Source organism: Ursus arctos, unplaced genomic scaffold (genome assembly GCF_023065955.2).
Source record: "Ursus arctos isolate Adak ecotype North America unplaced genomic scaffold, UrsArc2.0 scaffold_22, whole genome shotgun sequence".
In the NCBI taxonomy this organism is placed as follows: Eukaryota; Metazoa; Chordata; class Mammalia; order Carnivora; family Ursidae; genus Ursus; species Ursus arctos.
The window spans coordinates 45946838-45970543 of record NW_026622897.1 but is presented as its reverse complement, the minus strand read 5'-3'; the positions used below and the strand labels follow the sequence as shown (position 1 = coordinate 45970543).

Here is a 23706-nt window from a genome sequence, read left to right as displayed (position 1 = left end):
CTTAGGCTATTTCAAAGTGAAGACTAAGAGAGAGAAGCTTTCAGGCTCGAGGCTGTCTGTGGCCGTTGTGTGAAACCCTTCTGGTAGGCTCCTAAGATCTCCAAATCCCTAGGGAAAAGCCTTTCGCACACAACCTCTAAATAAAAGCATTTTCCCGGGGAGTCGACTCAAGAAAGCCGGCCTAGGTGTTTTTGTTTGTAGATGTGGGAAGCACCGTGCTGGAGTCTATCTCCAACGACTCTTCCCAGGTCCGGGGTAAATTCAGCGTCTCACTCCGGGTCTCAGTTCCAGGAGGGACACTCTGCCCCGAAACTGGACCCTCCCTGGCTCTCGGGAGCACCTGAATCGCGAGCCGCAAGGTGGGGTGAGGCGGGCGAAAAGCCTTCGCTCCTCTCAGCCCCCACTCCCCTAACGCGGCCGCCGGGGCAGACGGGAGGGAGAATGATTGACGGAACCGCTCAGTGGCTAGGGGATTGCGGAGGGAGGGACGAAGTGGGGGAACGGCTGAGCTTTCCCCTTAAACTGGTTGGGTTGGGCCTCGGGAACAGCCTCCCCCAAGCCTATTGGCCTCCCTGAATGGGTTGTTATGGTAACAAATGACCGAACAGTCTCTTATGAATCCGCCAATGAGAGGGGCCGTCTTTTTTACCGCACCTCTGAACAGAAGGTGTTGCGAAAGCCCGGGTAGGGTCCGTAGAAGAAGGCGGTGCCAGGACGTCCTGCGCAAGGGCCGAAGGCGGGGCTTGTGACGTTGCTGGCTGAGCCAATCACGCCTGTTTTTTTCAACGGCCCCGCCCTTTTACCGCACATTTCCCCTCCCCTTGCTCATTTCGCACGACGCAGCGGTTGGGAACACAGACATTTTCGGAGCTGGAGCCGCCACTGCCGCCGCCATTTTGTGTCTGTGGAGAAAGAAGCTTCTGTGGCGGCTGGAAGTGGACGGAAATCACCCTTGAGACGGCGGCGTTTCATACCCGAGGTTCCCCCTGTGTCGTCCCCCAACCCCCCTCCGCGGTCAGCATGTGGTGAAGCCGGAGCCGCGAGACCCGGGGAGAGGAAGAGGATCGGAAGGGAGGCGGGGTGTCGAGAGCGGCTTCAGCTTCAGCTGCGGCGGACCTCGGAGGGGGGCCGCGGCGCAATGTCAGAGCAGACGCCGGCCGAGGCCGGTACTGCGGGGGCCCGGGAGGACGCCTGTCGGGATTATCAGTCATCACTCGAAGACCTGACCTTCAATAGCAAACCGCACATCAATATGCTGACCATTCTAGCCGAGGAGAACCTGCCCTTCGCCAAGGAGATCGTCTCTCTCATCGAGGCCCAAACCGCCAAGGTTTTTATACACCCCGCAGCCTCCTATTCTTCTAATACTCCCTGATTTTAGTGTCAGCCTCATCCCAGGTCTCGCTTCCATCCAAAGGGGGACAGTGTTCCTCCTCTCCAACCCTCCACCTCCAACTCAGGCTCGGTCTTTGGCCCAGGCTTCGAGCGTGGGCCTCTCTTGTGGGGGAGGGAGTGGGGAGGATAAAGGGTGGAGTCCCACTTCCGCTTACCAACTCCCTATTTAGGCCACCGCATTGTATATCCCGACACACACGCTTTGAATAGAGCCCTTTGGGGAGGGGGAGACTTAAAAGGCAGTTTGTGGTGTGGGGAAGTAAGAGTTAAAACCATTTTAACCCCCGGGAGGGTGGGGAGTGGTGGTTCTCCCATTCCCAGCCCTCCCCCCCACCCCCCCTTACCCTTTTGGGTAATTGTGCTCTGTGGGTTGGAAGGAGGTGAAGGGGGACCTGGGAGCGAGCTGTTGGTGGGTGGGAATAGGGAATTGGCCCCGAGTGGAGCAGCCGCCTGTTAGGAGCCCAACATGGCGCCTGAAAAGCACATGATGCGAAAGGGAAGAGAGGAGAATCCATTCCCTGCCAGCCAGGCAGCTGCTCACACCCGTCAGCCCCGTTTTGGGGTGGGGGCGGCTAGATACAACTTTTATTCTCCTATCGGAGGGTCTAATGTGCCCCAAACTACGGGAAATCGGGGGTGAGGGTGGGGTTTGGGTGGGGGGAGGAGATCTTATCCAACCTGTAGGTGGAGAACTGGCCCAGTGGGTAACACGTACTTGTAGTTTTTTTTGAAAAGTTCAGTCCCTCCTCCTCTTCCTTTTCTCTTTTTTTCCTCCCTTCCCTGATAGTGAAGACGTGCTTTTCTTCACCCCTTGACAGAAGTGGTCCTCTGCCACCCTTTATTTCCCTGTAGTCCTCCTCTTCTGTGGATTCATGTGGGAGCGATAATGTCATTTAAGTTACTGTTAAACTTAGTTATCATAATGAGTTTTAATAGCTTCCCAGTATTACGTTCTAAGTTATTTTTCAAGCTTGTACTTATGGTTTAGTTTTTTCTAGTTGTTAGTGATTGAAATTAACAGGATGAGCCTCCTTTTAGCAGAGTGAACCCCTTTTAAAAGGCCACTTTAACAACAACCACCAATATATTGTTTAGAGGCGGTTTCTGTCTAGTGTACAACTGAGTGGTCTGACTCTAATAAATGGTTTTGAAATGTGTGACTGGTATTATAAAATTTGTGAATAAAACATATAAAATATGTACTTGTCTTTTTTATTTACCTTTGTAAGGTGTAGAATCTGTTTCCAAGACTTATTTTTATCTACGTGGTTGTGTGTTTTAAACAAAAGTCTTTAAGTGACTTGGGTTCATTCTTTAGGTTCCATCCACTCTTTTGGGTAAATCTGTTCACAAGATACACGGTTTCAGGTGGTCCTTTCATACCTTAATTTAAAGAGGACAAAAAGTAAAGGTGTTTTGTTTTGTTTTGTTTTGTTTTTAAGGGCCCTGCAAGTTTGTCATGCTCAGTCTGACAGCTGAAATACAAGTCTTCATTCACCCTTTCCTGTGAATGTCTGTGAAACAGCTATTGTTCTTTTTTTAAAGTATGAGACTTAAAAAGGAAGCATTCCTCATACTCAACATCCTTTTTATTGATACCACAAACATGTTAGACATGAAAACTAAGTTTTTGCCTTGTTGAAGGCTTAACTTGACATTGAATGCTTTTTTTAAAAAACAAAACTGCACTTTCCTATTTTTTAAATTAAATAATATTGATTTAAAAAATCTAATTAGTATTTTTGGGATTACTAATATTCCACAGAGCCTAATGTTTAGCAGTGCAGGTTGTCACTCAACAGTTTCCTTGCTGGTTTTTAATGGATCCGAAGACCTTCAAAAAGTGAAAACTAAATGCTGACTATAGTGACCACATTAAAATTTGTATTTGTGTATGGCTACACAGAGTGGTGAAAATAGTTGGACTATTTGCTGATAAAAGCTGAAATTTTTTTTGGCACACGTTTCCTGGTTATTTTTGGAAAGCCAGGTTGAGGAAAAGATGTAAAAGTCACTGGGGAAATAATCAGGGTTGGGATTGAGGGTGAGGGGAGGGATTTTCTGTCATTTGGTAGCAAACTGGCTTGGTTTTGTGTTTTCTGGAGGTGAATGTTTGTGTCCTTATTCTCTAGCGTCTCAGCATTACTAAACTTAAGGATTCACACCTTATTTGACTCCTCCCATGAGGCAATAGTAGTGAAAAAATATTACATACAGGATTCACTTGTACAATAAAAAATTAGCCTACTGAACAGATTTTGGTTTTAAAGAGAGCCTATCTTCATAAGTACAACAATGATTAAAATGGTGTAAAACATGACATGGTAAGATAAAGACACAGCAATAAAGCATTTGACATGTTGGTATTTACTAGTTTACCCACATACAGTGGCCTTGTGAACCCTTTTATTAGAAAGGACCGTAAAAGAAATTTTTCATACAAAGTTATTCAAAGGTTTCCTTGGCCAACTTTGGTTGTAAAGGTGTTATCAGAAGCAAGAGCACTTCCACACACTTGTATGGGCAATTTGGTTTTGTGAAATACGGCATTGTGTACTGCAGAACTGTGAGCCTACCCTAGCTACAGGTAGCTATGGGTAAGTGTTGTTCAGGGTTAAGATTCCGATACACATGGGATGGGTAAATGGGGATGATTTTTTTTGTTTTTGTTTTTAAATCATGGGTGTTCCTGTGGAGTCGGAGTTAACAGTTTATATGGTGTGTCTTAATGCTCCTCAAGTCTGTGAACCTGCTGATGCTTTCTGGAAACTTGCTGTACATTCTAAAAGCCAGTGGTGGGTAGGCATTGCAGTTGAACTGGGGCAACGTTTCTTTGCTTTGGAAAGGGCTACCTGTATCAGCATCACCACACTGGCTTTGCACAAATTTAGAAACCCTGGTTTGTGCATGTCAGAGGAAAAAAATTTCGACGGAGAGTCCATGCTGTGAAGAAAATCTTCAGAACAAATCCTGGTTTCCAGAGTCAAGTTCGACCTGATTTACATGACTCAGCAGCTGCTCCATCCAGTTTTTCTTGTATCAGTAACAACTTGCACCTTCCTGCATGTTCACGTGCAAGTTTAAGAGTGTTTTTTTTTTGCCATTAACTTCATTTGTGAAGTGTACTTAATTTCTTTGTTCATTGGATTATAGAGAAGTAATCCTAATGATTTTACAGGTAACAGAAGTGTCATAGACTTTAACATATAAAATATAAATATGGAAATGAGGGTTTCTGCCAGAAGTCTGGAAACTTCATTGAGTCTAGGCACACTATAATAAGTTAATTTCACAAAACTTACACTTGGGTTACAGAAAATATCCCTGCCACCCCGTGGTCACTTAAAACACAGGTGTTTTGTTTTTGTTTTTAAACCATGTGAACCTGAAATTCCATTGAGTGTCGAATGTATTAAAAGTTACAGTTTTTCTTCTAGTTCGGAGCTTATTTTATATGCTCAACTGAAGACCATTGTAAGAGATGAGAACTTGGTTGAACATTTTAAGTTTCATAAAGGTTAACTCAAAAGTACTTAGTGCCAACGAAAATAGAAGTCTGTATTGTGGGTTTGAAACCACTTTTAAAAGTAATTCTATGGTGACAATTCATTATACTAAACTTCTCAGTTTCTTTTTATCACTTCAGGCTCCTTCCTCAGAGAAGCTTCCTGTTATGTACCTTATGGATTCTATCGTGAAAAACGTTGGAAGAGAGTATCTCACTGCCTTTACTAAAAATCTAGTTGCAACATTTATTTGTGTGTTTGAAAAGGTATATATGCATTTAGAAACATTTGAATTTTTTAAAAAAATGTGTTCCTGATTAAATAAATACTTGTCTTTGTGTTGGGTTTTCTTGGGTGGTGAAATGTTGTATTCTCTTGGATCTTTATCAAGTACCATGCTAAAGTTAGTGTTTTATGTTAGATTTTTAAAGCAGATTTTGGGGTTTTACATGTTCCATTCAAGAATAGATGGGTTTTCTTTTAGAATTTGTTTTGTTTTGTTTTTAATTGAGTTTGTTCATTTTATTGAAAGATCTGTTCCATCACTAGTACATGGGCAAAAAGATCTGAAGCTGTCAAGAGTACTTCAAATTTCATTGTTTAGGTTTCTGGTGTTAGGATGTTGACTATTCCTATCTGAAAAAGAAAAGTGTAATCTTCCAGTGTGTCTCAACCCGTGATTGGTGCCTGAAACTTTTGTGATTTTTTTTTTTTGAAATGTTTCCTCTTGTTACTTTGTTCCAAGTATGAAGGTTTTTTTGTTTTTGTTTTTTTTGTGAATGTTCTAGGTATGTGTGAATGGTGGGCCAGTTAATTGCTTTAGGTTATTTTGGAAATACTTTTAACCTGCATTTAGTGTTGAGAAGAAAGGCTTCTTAGTTTCTATACTTAGAGTTTGCAAGTTCCTTCCATAACATTGAATCTGGTAGTTTGGTTAATAGAGTATTAAATTGAGGAAGACAAGGGATTTGCTGGAGTAATAATTCTCTTCCTGGAAGGTTTTATCTTGCACACTGAGCAAAAGGACATTTGTGAGCAATTTAGTTTTAAATATTGTTTCCTAACAAAAAATTGGTAGTTCTTTTATTAGCTGCACCTGTTGTGTTTGGAGAACTCTTAACAGTTGTCAGACTTGGAGAATTGGGATTATTTTGAAAGAACTATTATGAGATTTTACTTTTAGAACAGAAAATGTATAGCTGCTACTTGGAGTAATTTTTTTCTTCTGTTAGTGAATATATGCAGAAGAAATTTGGAAAGCTGTATTTCAAATTGTATTAAGGAGCTTGTTAATTAATAGTGTATTGTAGACCTTGGCTAAATGCTGCTTACCTGAAGCTGTAGTCTAAGGAGAAGCCAATTTTATATTACAGAAGTTGGGTAGCTAAACCAGCCTCTTGGTTTCAGTTTCATTATGTTCAGATTTTGTTGGGTGTTTGGTAGAATATCTTTTACTGAATCTAATAGGGTCTTGACACTGCATTTGATGAAAATGACTTTATAGTAAGTATAATTCTCTAAAGACTCGAATATGGTCAAGGCTTTATCCTAAAGTTAAAATTCCAATTCAGTTTTCCCAAGTACTAGGTTTCCCTGCTGGCTAGTTTTTGAATATCATTGTTATTATTCCCATCACAAGCATGAGCAGATAAATTATATAAAACTGAATGAAGCTCATCAGTGGGTAAGATTTTTGTGAATTTCAATTTTTAAGGTGCCTTCCACACCACAAATAACTCATAGGTCCCAACCAAATTGTAGTGCAGAAAATTGGTAGTGAGTTAGTTTTGTTTTAATAAAATTTAAACCATCAGGTGAACTGTTTTCTCGTTTCACACTTTTGTTCGGAGTAAGAATAACAAGGAATGCTGTATTAAGCCCTAAAATTTGGAAACATTTTATACTATTAAAAATATAAAGAATTGTTTAGTTGCTTGCTTTCATGCAGGCTAGGGGATAGTGACTAATTTTTCTAATGTTCTTCTGTGGGAGAAATTTATTTATGTTTACAAACCAAATATACCTTTAATAAGTTATTACTGTTGCATATATTTGTGAGTGAATAGTATGTTTGCTATATTGAGTTTAACAGAGATTTATGTAGCTTTAATACTTAATATTTAAAACATTCTATAGTAACTTAACAAGCCATAGAATTGTTCTGTTGTTCTAGGTGGATGAAAATACTAGAAAAAGTTTATTTAAATTACGTTCCACATGGGATGAAATATTCCCTTTGAAGAAACTTTATGCCCTGGATGTCAGAGTCAATTCGTTAGATCCTGCTTGGCCTATTAAACCTCTGCCCCCCAATGTGAATACATCTAGCATCCATGTGAATCCTAAATTTTTAAATAAATCGGTAAGTTTTAATATGAATTTTGATTTATCTAAAATTTCTTGCTAGGAAGAAATCTCAAGAATACCCTGTGCTGAATCAGTTTAGTTAAAAAACATGTTTTTTACACACAGGTTTACAGTACATTTAAAAATACATTCTCCTTGTTCAGGTATCACAATATACTTATTTTGGTTTTTAATTTTTTGGAAAATTTTCTGTGTGCTTTTAAACATGATTGGCCATTTATGATTATGGATAGTATTTAAGAGATAAGCTGATAATTTTTAGTTTCCCCTTAGCTTCTTTTTTAGCTGTGAAATATATTTTTTTAACCCACTATTTTTTCTTATAGCCTGAAGAGCCTTCAACACCTGGCACAGTGGTCAGTTCCCCTAGCATCTCCACTCCTCCAATTGTTCCTGATATACAAAAGAATCTTACCCAAGAACAACTAATAAGGCAGCAGTTACTGGCAAAACAAAAACAGTTGTTAGAACTTCAGCAGAAAAAGCTGGAGCTTGAGCTAGAGCAAGCTAAGGCACAACTGGTAAGTAGAGGATATTTGGCATTTTAAATATTTTAAACCTGTCTTCTGATAGAGAAGTTATTATTTTGTGTTTGAATTGTATGAGCATGTTATTTTTGTTAGTAGTGTGTTCTTTGTCCACTTTTATTTTGCAGATTATGTTATGTTAGACCAAAATTTTAACTTCTTACTGTAGAAGTCAATTGAATGTAAACTACACTATTGTCTTTCAAATACTTTCTTTTAAATTGCTGTCTTTTAAGATAGCACCTTAGTTTATTAACATGTCATGTGAATTTAATGCCTGTCCCAAGGTGGTAGGTGTGTTGTTGTGAATGTTTTTGCATAGTCTTTAATGTTTTATAAGCTTAGGTTTCATGAACAGAAATCTGGTTCTTAGAAGCCTACAAAAGAAAGCCATCACAAAACTAAGGAGGGCAGGAAGATTACATATTTCCATGCATGAATGACCTTTTACTAAGTTATTTTACTTAGCACTTGAATTTAAGAGTAAGGAAATAGAGGAAGGCAAAATTTTATAAGTTCCTTATCACTGACATTAGAAGGACCTAAATTTTATGACCTAAAATTTAGCTGGAATGACTCTTTGACACTTGTGCACTTGGAGTGCAGTGATTTATTTAGCAGTTTCTTAGTAGAAGTCTTGTTCAGAATCGTGAATAATTAGGAAGATGGAGAATTTTTTTTCATTCTACTTAAAGATTATATTATAAAACCCCCAAAGCAAAGGACTAGTAAGAAATAACAAGCCCCATAAATACATGAACTTTCTTTTCATTTTAATCTCTACTTGAACACTAGAAGTATACAGCATAAATATAGTATTGAATGGATTTATTGAATAAACATTCCATTCTTTGGTTTTTCATTTCCTGACAAATAATCTGCATTTTCTGTGTATTAACATGAACACTTATTTTGTATTTCAGGCAGTTTCTCTTAGTGTTCAGCAGGAGACATCCAACTTAGGTTCTGGATCTGTACCATCCAAATTACATGTTCCACAAATTCCCCCTATGGCAGTTAAACCTCCCCATCAGGTTCCTTTGCAACCTGAGAAAAGCCGTCCTGGTCCATCCTTACAAATTCAGGATTTGAAAGGAACTAATCGGGATCCCCGTCTTAATAGGATGAGTCAACATTCTTCACATGGAAAAGATCAGAGTCACAGGAAGGAATTCCTAATGAACACATTGAACCAATCTGATACTAAGACAAGTAAAACTGTACCCTCTGAAAAACTAAACTCATCTAAGCAAGAGAAAAGTAAATCAGGTGAAAAAATAACCAAGAAAGAACTTGACCAATTAGATTCTAAATCTAAATCTAAATCTAAATCACCATCACCTCTGAAAAACAAATTATCCCACACAAAAGACTTGAAAAATCAGGAATCTGAAAGTGCAAGGGTGTCTGAAATGAGCAAGAGAGATCCAAGGTTAAAAAAACATCTTCAGGATAAGACTGATAGCAAAGATGATGATGTAAAAGAGAAGAGAAAAACTGCAGAAAAAAAGGATAAAGATGAGCACATGAAATCATCTGAACACAGACTGGTTGGAAGTAGAAATAAAATCATCAATGGCATTGTACAAAAGCAGGATACAATAACGGAAGAATCAGAAAAACAAGGGACAAAACCAGGGAGATCAAGTACTAGAAAGCGATCAAGATCGAGATCACCCAAGTCTCGGTCACCAATTATACATTCTCCGAAGAGAAGAGATAGGCGGTCACCCAAACGAAGGCAAAGGAGTATGTCTCCAACTTCGACGCCCAAAGCTGGAAAGATTCGGCAATCAGGAGTTAAGCAGTCACATATGGAAGAGTTTACGCTACCTTCCAGGGAAGAGCGAAATGCTAAGAGAAGTAATAAACAGGATATTCGAGATCCAAGGCGAATAAAAAAGACTGAGGAGGAAAGACCACAAGAAGCTGCAAATCAGCATTCTACAAAGTCGGGCACTGAACCAAAGGAGAATGTAGAAAATTGGCAAAGTTCCAAGTCTACCAAAAGATGGAAATCTGGTTGGGAAGAAAATAAAAGGTAGGATGTTAACAATTTTTAATCAAGTAGAATAAATTGTACATTTTAAAATAGTGTTAATTTAAAAATTGGGCAATATTTGTTGGATGCTATAGTTATATTTTTTCCATTTATTTCTAAACAACTCTGTGGGTGAAATACCATTATTCCTGTTTTACAGATAAGGAAACTGAAGTTTAGACAGGTTAACTAATCTACCTAAAGTTGTACATCTAGGACATGCAAGAATTAGAATTCATGTGTGATTTTTCCTGACTGCAGATCTTGTGCTCTTAATCATTTAGTTAACTTTTATGGTTAAATATATTTGTTTTAACCAGATCCTTTGGCATATGGTCCTGAGAAATTTAAACAATTTTTATGAAGTAATGTACTGCTTTTATGGTTTCAGCTTACAACAGGGTGATGAACATAGTAAATCTCCTCATCTAAGGCATAGGGAGAGCTGGTCAAGCACTAAAGGAATCTTGTCACCTCGAGCCCCAAAGCAGCAGCATCGATTAAGTGTAGATGCCAATCTTCAGATTCCTAAAGAGTTAACTCTTGCAAGCAAAAGAGAATTACTTCAAAAGGTAGTTACTGTGATCACATGTAGTCATTATTCTCTTTTGTCTAAGTTTTTTTTGTAAGCACTTTTTATATTTAAAATATTTGATTTCCTTTTATCACCCCTACACAGACGAGTGAACGTTTAGCATCTGGTGAAATTACACAGGATGAGTTCCTTGTTGTTGTGCATCAAATTCGACAGCTATTTCAGTATCAAGAAGGTAAACATAGATGCAATGTACGGGATAGTCCTACAGAAGAAAATAAAGGTGGATTAAAAAAGAAACCTCTCTTATCTGATGCTGAATTAACCTACTATGAACATAAAGCAAAACTGAAAAGGACACAGGTTCAGCATTCATTTCCAAGACTTGATCTCTTAGATCCTGATATTTTTGACTACCCTTTGACTGATGCCTTGTTGTCTGGAATAGAATGTGAGCCATCCAAAAGTAAACATGCAAGTAGGAATAGTGGAGCACAGTTTGACAGAAAAGAACAATTTAGTGAAAGAGCAAGACGTCTTTCTCCTATATCTGGGAGTCGTACTTATGCTGAGAATCTTTCACCCCATGAGGGCCGGAGAAGACATGACGAGCAAGTCTCTGCTAAAGGTAGAAAAAGTTAAATCAGATTATGCCTATTGAATCACACAGCAGTGAAGGGAAAATGAACAAGCTAAGTGGGGATGGATTTTTGTGACTGTTCAGACTACCTTTTGTTTTGTTTCATTTTTTTCCCTGAAAGGGAAGGGAAGGGAGCTAATATTTACAGGGCCACCCTAATGTGTTAGGTAATTTTCTTAGGTTCCTTCTTATATATGTAAACTGATTTAATCCTCACAACAACCCAATTAAATATATATTATCCTATATTACAGATAGGAATCAAGACCAGAGAGGTTAAATAACTTGCTCTCAAAGTCGAATCATTAGTTAACAGAATGGGGATTTTTTTTTTTTTTTTTTTTTAAACCCAGGTGTGTCTGACTCTAGCGGGCATCCTCTTACCTGCTGCTTGATTATGCTGTCTTTTCCTTCCCCTGTAATTAAGTGAGATAGTTTTGGATATTTTTGGCTAAACATTCACATGAAAATAGGAGATTGAAGATATTTTGATATAAATTCAGATTCAGGGAAAATAACTTGTTTTTCTTTTTAAAAGGTGTACGAGAAGAGCAGAGATCACCATTCAATGATCGTTTTCCACTTAAGCGACCTAGATATGAAGATTCAGATAAACCATTTGTAGATAGCCCAGCATCAAGATTTGCCGGCCTTGATACAAATCAGCGACTTACAGCTTTAGCTGAAGATAGACCATTATTTGATGGACCTAGTAGGCCATCAGTAACAAGAGATGGCCCAACCAAGATGATTTTTGAAGGACCTAATAAATTAAGCCCTAGAATTGATGGACCTCCTACACCAGGTTCTCTTCGGTTTGATGGGTCACCAGGACAAATGGGGGGAGGTGGCCCTTTGAGATTTGAAGGACCACAAGGTCAGCTAGGAGGTGGGTGTCCTTTGAGATTTGAAGGTCCTCCAGGACCAGTAGGGACACCTCTGCGGTTTGAGGGGCCGATTGGTCAAGCAGGAGGAGGTGGTTTTCGGTTTGAAGGTTCCCCTGGTCTGAGGTTTGAGGGATCTGCAGGTGGTTTGCGATTTGAAGGTCCAGGGGGCCAGCCTGTGGGTGGTCTCAGGTTTGAGGGACATCGGGGTCAACCTGTGGGTGGTCTAAGGTTTGAGGGACCTCATGGTCAGCCTGTGGGTGGACTTAGATTTGATAATCCCCGAGGTCAACCTGTTGGTGGACTTAGATTTGAAGGGGGTCATGGTCCATCAGGGGCTGCAATTAGGTTTGATGGACCTCATGGTCAGCCAGCAGGTGGGATCAGATTTGAGGGCCCTTTGCTACAGCAGGGAGTTGGAATGAGGTTTGAGGGCCCCCATGGTCAGTCAGTAGCCGGTTTGAGGTTTGAAGGACAACATAATCAACTTGGTGGGAACCTTAGGTTTGAGGGTCCACATGGTCAGCCAGGGGTTGGGATCAGGTTTGAAGGACCGTTAGTCCAACAAGGAGGTGGAATGAGGTTTGAGGGTCCTTCTGTGCCAGGAGGTGGCCTGAGAATTGAAGGGCCTCTGGGTCAAGGTGGTCCAAGGTTTGAAGGTTGTCATGCTTTAAGGTTTGATGGGCAGCCAGGTCAGCCATCACTCTTGCCAAGATTTGATGGATTACATGGGCAGCCAGGTCCTAGATTTGAAAGAACTGGTCAGCCAGGCCCACAGAGATTTGATGGACCACCTGGACAGCAGGTTCAACCAAGATTTGATGGTGTACCTCAAAGATTTGATGGTCCACAACACCAGCAAGCATCAAGGTTTGATATTCCTCTTGGTCTTCAAAGCACACGATTTGACAATCATCCTTCACAGAGGCTTGAATCAGTGTCTTTCAATCAGACTGGTCCATATAGTGATCCACCTGGCAATGCTTTTAATGCCCCATCCCAAGGACTACAGTTCCAAAGACATGAACAAATGTTTGATTCACCTCAAGGACCAAATTTTAATGGACCACATGGCCCTGGAAACCAGAGCTTCTCCAATCCCCTTAACAGAGCTTCTGGACACTATTTTGATGAAAAGAATCTTCAGAGTTCCCAATTTGGAAACTTTGGCAATTTACCTGCTCCAATAACAGTAGGAAATATTCAGGCATCTCAACAGGTAAGTCTGCTGCAGTTACTCTAAAATGATGTTATATGCAGATATGAACCATTTTTGATATTTCTGAATATTTGTTTACATAGCAGCAATATATAGAAGTCCTGCTTCACTCTGGATAACAAATACAATGTTTGTATGCCTGTACAGTAGATGTTTGTTTTTTACAATCTACTTTGCAGTGCAAAGTATGATGTCCAAGCAGGATGATCAAAAAAGAATTAACAGATTGATAATTAAAAGTAGGCTTTTGATATCTGTGGGAAGGAGCCAGGTTAGGAGTTCTGGCCTCAGCTTTGCTGGTAACTAGCTGTTACGATTGTGTACAGGTCACATCTCTGGATATCAGTTCTATTTGTAAAATAAGGGAAAGCACTAGCAAGGTAAAGTGATTTGTGGGAGGTCACAGAACTTGTTGGCTACTGTATGTTTGCATAGTATCTTAAACTTTTCTGAGAAGCTTCACTTTCATCCTCAGTTCCTTACAATGCTATGAAACAGGTAAGGGAAGGTATTATTTTTCCTTTTTTGTAGAAAGGCTAGAAATGAAGTGACCCAGTCAAGTTATACTTGTAAGTTTTTATTATGGAAACCAGGGTTTATGATATCTTCAATGTTTTTATATGTTTAGATTGTTAAAGTTTTAGTTAAAATATAGAAAGGATGTTCTTAAAACCAAGGTTTCTCTTAAAGGTTCTTACTGGTGTTGCTCAGCCGGTAGCATTTGGCCAAGGACAACAGTTTTTGCCGGTTCATCCACAAAATCCTGGAGCATTTGTTCAGAATCCTTCAGGTATGCACTTTCTGAACTTCGTGGGTTTTTTCCGAACAAATAGTTTTGTTGAGTAGCTACTTTGTTGATTTTATGAAGTGACAATTTTGAGAGGGTATATGCAATTTAGAGAAACTTAATCTGGCTGGAATTTTTTGTTCGCTTTGTGAGTTTACATTGTTGATGTGTATTCACACTGATCCTGTTTGCAACTAGAGGTGGTTAGCCAGAAGTTTGTAGACCATAAAAAAGAAGGGAAGTTTAGGAGGTGGGGTAGGAGAGTGACATTTGTGTTGAGGTCAAATGAGATAAATGATAAACCTCAGAAATGTCAATTACTTGATATTTTGAGTTTTTGTTTTGTGTGAATGTGTATGTGATGATCCAGTAAACATATAGTGAATACTGGGGACACTGCCTTATAAAGTTGATTGATTCATATGTCTTTCATGGGCTCTCAAATAATAATCGTACACAGTATGTTAAAAAAGGAAGTAGAAATGGGGTGCCTGGCTGGCTCAGTCGGTACAGCATGTGACTCTTGATCTTGAGGTCATGAGTTCAAGCTCCATATTGGGCCTAGAGCTTACTTAAAACTAAAACAAAACAAAAAGCAGAAAAAACTGTGACTCTCTAGCCAGGTCCCCTAATAAGCTCTTTTGTTACTATGGGGTGAGGCATAACAGTATTGCCGTGGATATAACAGTATTGGATATGAGAGCTTTAAAAGTGAATTTTAGTTTTAATATAAGAAAAACAGGAAGTATATAAATTATGGTGATTTATAAAACAAACTGCAAAGTTTTAGTATACTGAGAACTAGCTCAACCAAATTGTAGTGGTACTTGCTTTATTTCTGAATCATTAAAACAGACATTTTCAGAAACATGCTCTAGCGTGGCTCTATTTAGCTTACAAATTTAGGGAGTTTTCCAAAACTTCTGAAGTAACTAGGGAAGTCCTAGCCAAGTTCTAGTTTATGCTTTAGTTCTTAAACTGTGGTATCACAAGAATTCATTCAATTAATTTGAAGGATTTTTTAAAAAAATTTCTGATTGACAATTAGGATTAATTAATATTTTGTTGTTGTCACTGTAATGAAAAGGGAAGTAAAGAATTGGGATCTAAAATCAGAAGACCAGTGTGTTAAAAGCTATACTTTACTACTTTATAGGTGGGCAGGGTATAAGCAAATATCCTGCGATTCAGTTGCTTCCTCTGTAGACAGGAGACAATAAAGTCAGTATTTGCTTGGGAATTTTTGTTTAAGAGAATCAAATAAGGTAGTATATGCAAAAGTACTTTGTAACTTCTGCTATATTAATATATTTTCCTTTAGAACTCAGTTTTTCTTGTTGAGTAGAGGATTTGTTGTGTTGGGGTTGGTGGCATGAGATAGTGTGCAAAAAGTGCAAATTTTTCCTTTTTTGTATACAAGAGATTAAAAAAAAGATGCAAATTTTCTTTTTGTGTTTATAACCTTGGGGTGCATGTGTATACATATAGGGCATGGCCATGTCACAGAGGAAATCACATGTTTTCCTTCTAGGTATGCCTTCCTTCTTCAAGTTCGCTTACTATTAGAGATGTGAAAAGTATTCATTGTTCTGTATTCAGCTTCTCTTAAGGTTTCTTCTCTAAAATGAAAGTAAAAACACCCCTCTCTTAGTAGTAAATATACTTCTATGTTCATTTATTCTTTAATTTTTTTTAAAAAAGATTTATTTATTTGAGACAGAGCAGGGGGAGGGGCAGAGGAAATGACTCTCAAGCAGACTCCCCACTGAGCATGGAGCCTGACGTGGATCCTGAGATCATGACCTGAGCTGAAGGCAGATACCCAGGCACCACACTATTTACCTTTTTCTTTTTTTTAAAAACAGTAAACACTATATTTAATTCCAAACACCTCATTGCCTTACAAATACTAATTTATTTAATCCTAATAACAACCTTAGGCAAGAACAGTTATTATTACCCTTTTGTAAAACTGAGGCACAATAAGCAACCTGGTCATGTCACACAACTAGAAAGTAGAATTTCTGGTTAGAATCCCCATCTGGGTCCATAGTTCATGCCCTTGATCACTAAACTTGTCTGCCCGAAGACTTGTGAATAGCTATTTACAACTCTGAAACATAAATAGCTAATTCTAATGAAGTATAAATGTTTAGTGTGTGAAATGCTATTGTAACTGACGAGGTTAATTTATTCATTCATATATTTAGACATTTCATTTCAATAGATATTAATTAACCTACCTCCGTACAAGGGGCTGTGTTAAGTGTAGAGTACGCAGGGGTTAAGGGCCGGGATTATGTGTATTGTGGATGCAAATTGAATTTTCTGCCATTAAGAGCAATTTGTAGTAGTTCAGAACTTTTTTCTAGAGGTATAGGGAGGTGCATAATAATGACATATAAATACATTAAAATATTGTTTGTAGTTGATTTAAAGAATAATGATTAGATTAGTGCTTAGCAAAGTATGTAAGATTGATTCCTCACCAATGAGTTTTAAAAAGAAGACTGTTACAACACCTTGTCGCATTTAGTGAAATTATTGAAGCTTTAATAACCCTGACCCCTGTTCAGCAGTAGCTTGAGCTGCTTTGCAAGTGCACTACTTCAGCAAAGGTCAGAGGGGCAGGTATACTCTGAGCAACATCACTCATCTTCCTGCATTAGTTCTCCTGGGTAGTCACGGGAGGGGAGGGCAGGAATACTTTCACTTAGACTTTGGGTATTTTTTTTTTCCCCTCCTGGAAATCTATGCTGAGAGATAGCAGTCTGTTCATCTGTACAAAACTATCTTTCCCAATATGGTTAGAAGATGAGAAGTAGAAAATTAGAAAGGTGGAAGTTGGATCTAGAGGTGGATTAAGTAGAAGGGAGCATGAGGCTTTCCGTTCTCCGTATTCTGCTTTTCTTTGGCATGGATTTAATTAGGGAAAAGTAGGTAGTAACTTTTTTTTTTTAAGATAATACATACAAAGTACTTAATAAACACAAAGTATCAGTGTTTTCAGTGTTAGCTTTTAGTATTTATCCTAGAATATATTTTTAAAGACATGATGACTTGCTAACCTAAATGAAAAATTCTTTTTTTGGAGCTTCTGAGATAATTACACTTACCCTTAACAAGATTTTGTCAAATTTATTGTTGATAAGGCATCTTGGAGAAAATTTAAAAATTGCTTGGCGTAATGTGCATCTTTAAGTTCTTTCAATTAAGAGTGTTATTTTTTTAAAGGAGCTCTTCCTAAGGCATATCCTGATAATCATCTCAGTCAGGTGGATGTAAATGAATTATTTTCAAAACTGCTAAAAACAGGAATTCTCAAATTGTCTCAGCCTGATTCAGCTACAACTCGTAAGTATGATTCTATAATTCATCTATACAAAATTTCACTCAGTTATAAAGATGTATGTGTAATTTAATATAATAATTTAAGTTATGATAAAAGTTCTTATAATAATTGAATTTTTTATTTTTTTCTGAAAATCAAATATAATTGGTTAATAATGAAATTCTTCATAAATTTTCTCAGATGGCATTGATACTTTTATAGTGCATGTTGTTTCAGTTGACATTCCTGCAAATATCATGTGCTGATTCTTCACTATTCTTCATTAATTTAGCTTTTAAAAAGATTTTAATATTGATGAAATAAAATTTCATGAAAATTGACTTTTAAGAAATCACACCTAATACTGCTTATCAAAATAAAGAATTGTATTTGTTTCTTCGGCCAGTAAATACAATGAATAGAAAAGATGGGGTTCTTGTTTATAACACAATAGTGTTCCCCTAAGAATGCTTAGAGAATGGTATAGAGAAATTTGTTTGTTTTTTTTTTTTTCTTTCAATTGAAGAAGTAAATGAAGTTGCTGCTCAGCCTCCCCCTGAAGAGGAGGAAGATCAAACTGAAGATCAGGATGTTCCAGATCTTACCAATTTTACAATTGAAGAATTGAAACAGTATGTAATCTAATTTTTCTGATTTTCCAAGATAAAGACAGTGACTTTAATTACAACAGTGGATGTTATTACTAGTGCTATTCATGTCACTCCTCTTATTGTTTATAAAATATAGGTAGAATTTTTTCTTTTTTTTAAACTAGTAAAATATATGTAACATAAACTTTAGGAAGCCTTTAAGTTTTTAAATTCTCTTTTAAAATATGTCTTCTGCACAAGTATTTAGGCCAATAGGCCTTCTCTAAATTACTATTTTTTACTGTCTGTGTTTAGTACATTAAATATGGGGAGTTAAAATATTAGCTGTTCATAAATCATGTCTTCCTTATATCTTCATTTTTTTAATCATTTTTTCTATATTTGATATTCTTGTGCTTTTGAAGATATGAAAATGAGATTTCTGTAGTCTAGTATTTAAGAAATTTTTTAAAAATCTGTTTTCATAAGTAATGCATGTTCATTGTAGGACATTAGAAAATTCTGAGGCGCCTGGCTAGCTCAGTCCATAGAGCATGCAACTCTGATCTCGGTCATGAGTTCCAGCCCCACCTTGGCATGGAGCCTACTTAAAAAAAAAAAAAAAAAAGAAAAGAAAATTCAAATAAATAAAATCAAGAAAATAAAAATTAACCTGCATTTCTTACTTATAAATACTCATTTAACATTTGGTGCATATTTTTTCCTAATATTCTGTTGCCTGTATATCTCATATAAAAAAACTTAAAGGTGCTTTATGGACTCATATCCTTATGGGCACTTTATAAAAATATAGGCACTTAATGGTTATACCTTTTAAAATAAATTTTTTTTCAAAGTGATTCACATAATAAAAGTTTTATAATGAAAGGCTTACAATAAAGGCTTATAATAAAAGATGGCATCCTTTTCTTCTGGTACTACTCTTTACCCAGAATCATTTTTTAACCATTTTTAACTCTTAGTTATCGTTCCTTACATTTACTTCTCTGTTTCTTAAAAGATAACATATTTTTCTGATTTGCCACATTTCTTGATTTATAACATTTAGACAATCTGTTGACTTCTTGAAAATGAAGACTGAGCTAACTCTTCTACTGTCCTACCAACTCTTCCCTATAAAAATAAAACCATTTTTTATTAAATCATTATTCAGTATTAACAGTTAATAACTGCTGTGTTTGTTCAGTTAGTTGGTTTGTATACCTATTTCTTTCCAAATAGGGAGCCCAGAATTTTAAGAATTGATGCTGACCGCAGCTTCCCATTAGTCTAATTTTTTAGTAATCTATACTCTTACTATTTCTTCTGTACCACTTTCACCTTTCTTTAGATGAGGGGTGGGGCAGTTAGCAGATGATCATTCCATTTTTAGCTAGAAAGGAAATAACCAGGCCTGTCAATAGGAGGATAGACTCCATGTTCTAAAATTCACGAAAGTTATTTTAAAGAGGGTTAATGACACACTATTAGAGAATAATGCTGATCTTTGGGTATTGGTTCAGCCGGCTTTTGGCTGAAACATTATTTTGTCACATAATAACAGCTTCACCATTATTAAAATACAGAAAACTGAAATATTTGTAACTCCCTTTTTTTTAAAGGCCATTTAGCCATGTTGTCAAAACTAAAGATGATTTCTGTGTTTTTCAAAATAGACGTTATGATAGTGTTATAAATCGACTGTACACTGGTATTCAGTGTTACTCCTGTGGAATGAGGTTTACAACATCACAGACAGATGTATACGCAGATCACTTGGACTGGCATTATCGGCAAAATAGAACTGAAAAAGATGTTAGCAGAAAAGTCACGCATAGACGTTGGTACTACAGTTTAACAGTAAGTAATACACTCCAAACCATCTTTTAACCTTTAAATCATATTCCGTATGGGTATTAGCTCAAAAAATTGCTGGGAGCTATCGCATGAATTTTCTGAATAGAATTTGACCCCTAGAATATAAAAGGTATTTTTAAATAAATTTGAAGAGTATGTATTTGCTTTTTGTTGAGATAAGAGTAGGACAAACATGTTTCTTCTAACTCTAAAATTCCAATTTTTCTGTGACATTTTTTTTGTAAAAAATTGTATGTGAAATTTAATCGTTTAGATTAGTAGTTGTAATTCTAGAGGTAATGGAAAATGAACATTAAGATCTTAATTGTTCAATAGTGCTTTATGTTGTCTATTAGTTATGGGGTTCATAGAGAAGGTATAATTTCAAAAAAATCAATATTATTTTGTAGACAAATGTACCCTTATCTTTAAATGGCATTATATTGAAGATAAGCAGTAAAAGTTTAGAAACAAATGAAAATATTCTTTTTAAATCAACTCCTTTTAAGGACTGGATAGAATTTGAGGAAATAGCTGATTTGGAAGAACGTGCAAAGAGCCAGTTTTTTGAAAAGGTGCATGAAGAAGTTGTGCTCAAGACTCAGGAGGCTGCTAAAGAAAAGGAGTTCCAAAGTGTACCTGCTGGACCGGCTGGAGCAGTTGAGGTAAGAGAAGAATATTAAATTTTTTACCTCTGGTAATGCCCCTGACTTCCTTACCAGTGACCAACAACAGTGAAATGTTAACTCTTTTTGCATGGAAGAATGCAAAATCCTTAGAACTTATTTTGTATCTGTACTGTATATTGAACTTCCAGATAACCCTTAAATTCCTTCTTCTACTTAATAAAGTGTTTATATATTTTTACCTCATGTGATTGAATGTGTTCTATAAATTTGATTTTATATGATTCTGTTTTAGAGTTGTGAAATCTGTCAAGAACAATTTGAACAATACTGGGATGAAGAAGAGGAGGAATGGCATTTGAAAAATGCTATTAGAGTAGATGGAAAGGTAATTTTCAGTTCTTTATAAGTGTTAGGATTATATTTTTTTGTAGGGGGTAACTTGTCACTTTGAATGAAAAATGTTCTTGTGTTTTGATTTTTGTAAGAAAGGTGTTGGACTTTAGTTAACAGTGTTTGAGTGGGAAGGTATCTTAGCCATCATTGGTTCTATACTTATTTAAGAGGTTGCATAACTAGTTAATGATAAACCCAGACGGGGTCTTCTAAATCTAGTCAGTCGGGTTTCTGCCTAATCACGCTATTTTAATTTTGAATTTGTATTTCATTATAAAATACTGTTTCTGTCTTCAGAGTATACCATGTTATCTACTTAAGTATAGAAAGCAAGTTTAAGGAGAAATTGGGATGAAACCACAAAGTGGTTTTTGTTACCTTTTCAAAGATAGTTATTTTCTGGTGTGAATTAAAAAGAAAATATATCAGAATAGTCCATTAGAAATTAATATACATGTGAATACCTACTTTTTTTTCTTTTGCTTCAGATTTATCATCCATCATGTTACGAAGATTATCAAAATGTAAGTTCTTTCTGGTTGCTGTTTGTTCTCATTTACGTGAATAAATTTTGTTACTTTTTGCATCAGAGCAATATTGTTATTTTAACCTTGTTGATTGAGCTGTTTTGTGTTTTGATGTATCATTTAGGTTGTTCACCAAATATTGGTGCTAGGTTGATAGGGTCTGATTTAAATTTTGAAATTTCTGTATTCCTTGCATTCTATTCACTTGAATCTTAATGTCTTTTACTAGAGCAGTAGGCCTAGAGAAATGTAAGAGAAACTGAACGATCATGATGGAAACAGGTTTCTAGAGTTACTGCCTTTTCTTTTTTTCTTTTTCTTTTTTAGCCATATAACATAGGAATAATTTTTAAATGATCACAAGTGAAATATGAAAGACAGGTCTGTTGACCTTAGAAGTTCACATTTTTATATTTGAGAATAACCATTTTTTTGAACCAAACAATGAACACTGACTGGTTCAGGAAGCAGTTTGGAAGATTGAATTAGGTCATTCAAAGAGTAGACTTTCTAGGATGTTCTGATGGTTTGTGAAGTCAGAGTATTTGAAATAAGGATAGTCATAAAGATTCCAGAGTATATATAGCAGTTACTATCTCTGTGGGGTTAACTATAGAGGTATGTCTAATCATTCAACTTCTTTTGGCCTTAAATTGGTTACTGCTTTTCTTGGCTTAGATCATTGCTGAGTACATATTAAATGCTCAGTAAATCTTTTATTGGCTGCTTTCATGACGTGTTTTATGGGGAAGCAGGTATTTCAGTTGCATTTGGTTGTATGTGTGTTTCTTTGCCCATACAAGGGTCTTATAAAACTAAATATCATTTAATGTGATACCTTTGAACTTTAATCAGAACTCACAGAGCTTTTCATTTTGTAGACATCTTCATTTGATTGTACACCATCTCCCAGCAAGACACCGGTTGAAAACCCTTTGAACATTATGTTGAACATTGTCAAAAACGAATTGCAGGAACCCTGTGAAAGTCCCAAAGTTAAGGAAGAACGAATTGATACCCCACCAGCTTGTACAGAGGAAAGCATAGCAACACCCACTGAAATTAAAACAGAAAATGATACAGTCGAGTCAGTTTAAATAAAATGAGAAAGGTATGTTTTTCTTTTTAAAAAAAGCTGCTGTTGGATATAGAAGGTGAAGAATTTTTTATGTATATATAGACATATATCTATATAAATTGTCTAGCTGAGGCAGGGCCTTCAGCTATCATTTGGTTAATAAATACATTTTAGTATTTGCATTTCCTACTGCCTGCACAGTTTCAGGTGCTTGTTGTGTGAAAGTTCTGTAGATGTGTGCAAATTTAACAAAATGAAATTGTATGTGTAAAAATGTACGATTTTCACTTGTGAAACTGTAAATTATAAATAAAAAATATTTTTGCTATCCATGGAGTGTAATATTTATGCACACCATCAAATAAAGACAGTGTTTCTGTACTTTTTATTGGGTGAAAATGGAATTAACAGCAACCTCAGCATAAGATTTTTTTTCTAGTAGCTTCCCACGATTAAAGAAGCAAATTCTGGTTAGTTTTATCCTTCAAAAGAGGGGTGTGAGAGAGCACTGCAGGACTTTTCTCAAATAGAAAAGCCAGATTTGAAGAAATTTTAAAAACGAAATAGGACTTTGCATATATATCTCTCTAGCTATAGAGAACCATCCAGATGTCCATTTTTGAAAAGTATCTAATGAAGCAACTTTTATTGAACTTGGACACTGATGCCATCAAACGATTAACAGATATATTTAAGTACTAAAGGTGATTTTTTTTTTAATGACATTTTTCAAATATGTCAAACGATTTAATGCAGATGAACATATTTCTATTTTAAGTTACAGGGGAATCTGTAAGAATGTTCACTTGAAACATGGTTAACCTTTTTCCTTTGTTGGTTTTGACTGAATTAGATGGATACCATGAGATGTTAATATTCATACATGTAATAAATAGAATGATGAAGAAACTTCCAGTTTGTATCTCTTTATTTCTTGAATGGCTTTAGAATGTGACTTTTTATAACTTTGTTCATCACCGTTCTTTAAAACGTGAACATGGCACCTGCTATAAGCCAGGAACTCTTAATCTTTTCTGCCATCTATTGGAGGAGATGGGCATACAAAAACAATGAAAGTCAGTTTGTTGAGTGTTTACTGTGTGGTAGGCATTGGCAAATTTTTTGTATGTATCTTTGGTATTATTTACAGATAATCCTACATAGTAGACGGTATCCCCAATGTACAGATCGAATCACTCAGAAAGTTGCAGAGTAAGAATGCAGACCTGGCTTTGCTTCATTTTATTCTGTACTATTTTTGCAGTTAAAATGAATACCTTAAGTAGGTGCATCAAACTACCTGGAAGTGGGTTAAGGAAGACTTCATAGAGGTGGCGGTATATGGGTCTTGGAGGATTAACTAGGAGTGGAGTCCACACTGGTGGGAAGGGTATCTATGG

The 23706-nt window shown here is 36.8% G+C and overlaps 1 protein-coding gene across 4 annotated transcripts; it reads left to right on the top strand.

Annotated features, from left to right (window-relative positions):
- The first annotated feature begins 817 nt into the window (after positions 1-817).
- Positions 818-23215, top strand: PCF11 (PCF11 cleavage and polyadenylation factor subunit). Of its 4 annotated transcripts, none has more exons than XM_026518210.4 (16): positions 819-1330; positions 5042-5167; positions 7075-7263; positions 7595-7789; positions 8719-9836; positions 10228-10408; positions 10516-10999; positions 11550-13114; positions 13805-13904; positions 17136-17255; positions 17759-17864; positions 19499-19682; positions 20189-20344; positions 20601-20693; positions 21190-21225; positions 22110-23215. In XM_026518210.4, exons 1-16 carry the CDS (start codon positions 1139-1141, stop codon positions 22323-22325), a joined length of 5061 nt encoding a protein of 1686 aa, XP_026373995.2. In that variant the 5' UTR covers positions 819-1138; the 3' UTR covers positions 22326-23215. The 4 variants fall into 4 exon arrangements, with proteins under 4 accessions (XP_057172863.1, XP_026373995.2, XP_057172864.1 ...); XM_026518211.4 differs by having other exon boundaries at positions 820-1330; positions 10516-10606; XM_057316880.1 differs by having other exon boundaries at positions 818-1330; positions 21190-23215.
- Positions 23216-23706: the final 491 nt, after the last annotated feature.

Excerpts from the sequence above, each read along its gene's own strand:
- PCF11 (XM_057316880.1), top strand. The coding sequence starts at position 1,139 with ATGTCAGAGCAGACGCCGGCCGAGGCCGGTACTGCGGGGGCCCGGGAG. Across the intron at positions 9,837-10,227 it reads GGTTGGGAAGAAAATAAAAG|CTTACAACAGGGTGATGAAC; the intron begins GTAGGATGTTAA and ends TTATGGTTTCAG. Across the intron at positions 20,694-21,189 it reads CTATTAGAGTAGATGGAAAG|ATTTATCATCCATCATGTTA; the intron begins GTAATTTTCAGT and ends CTTTTGCTTCAG.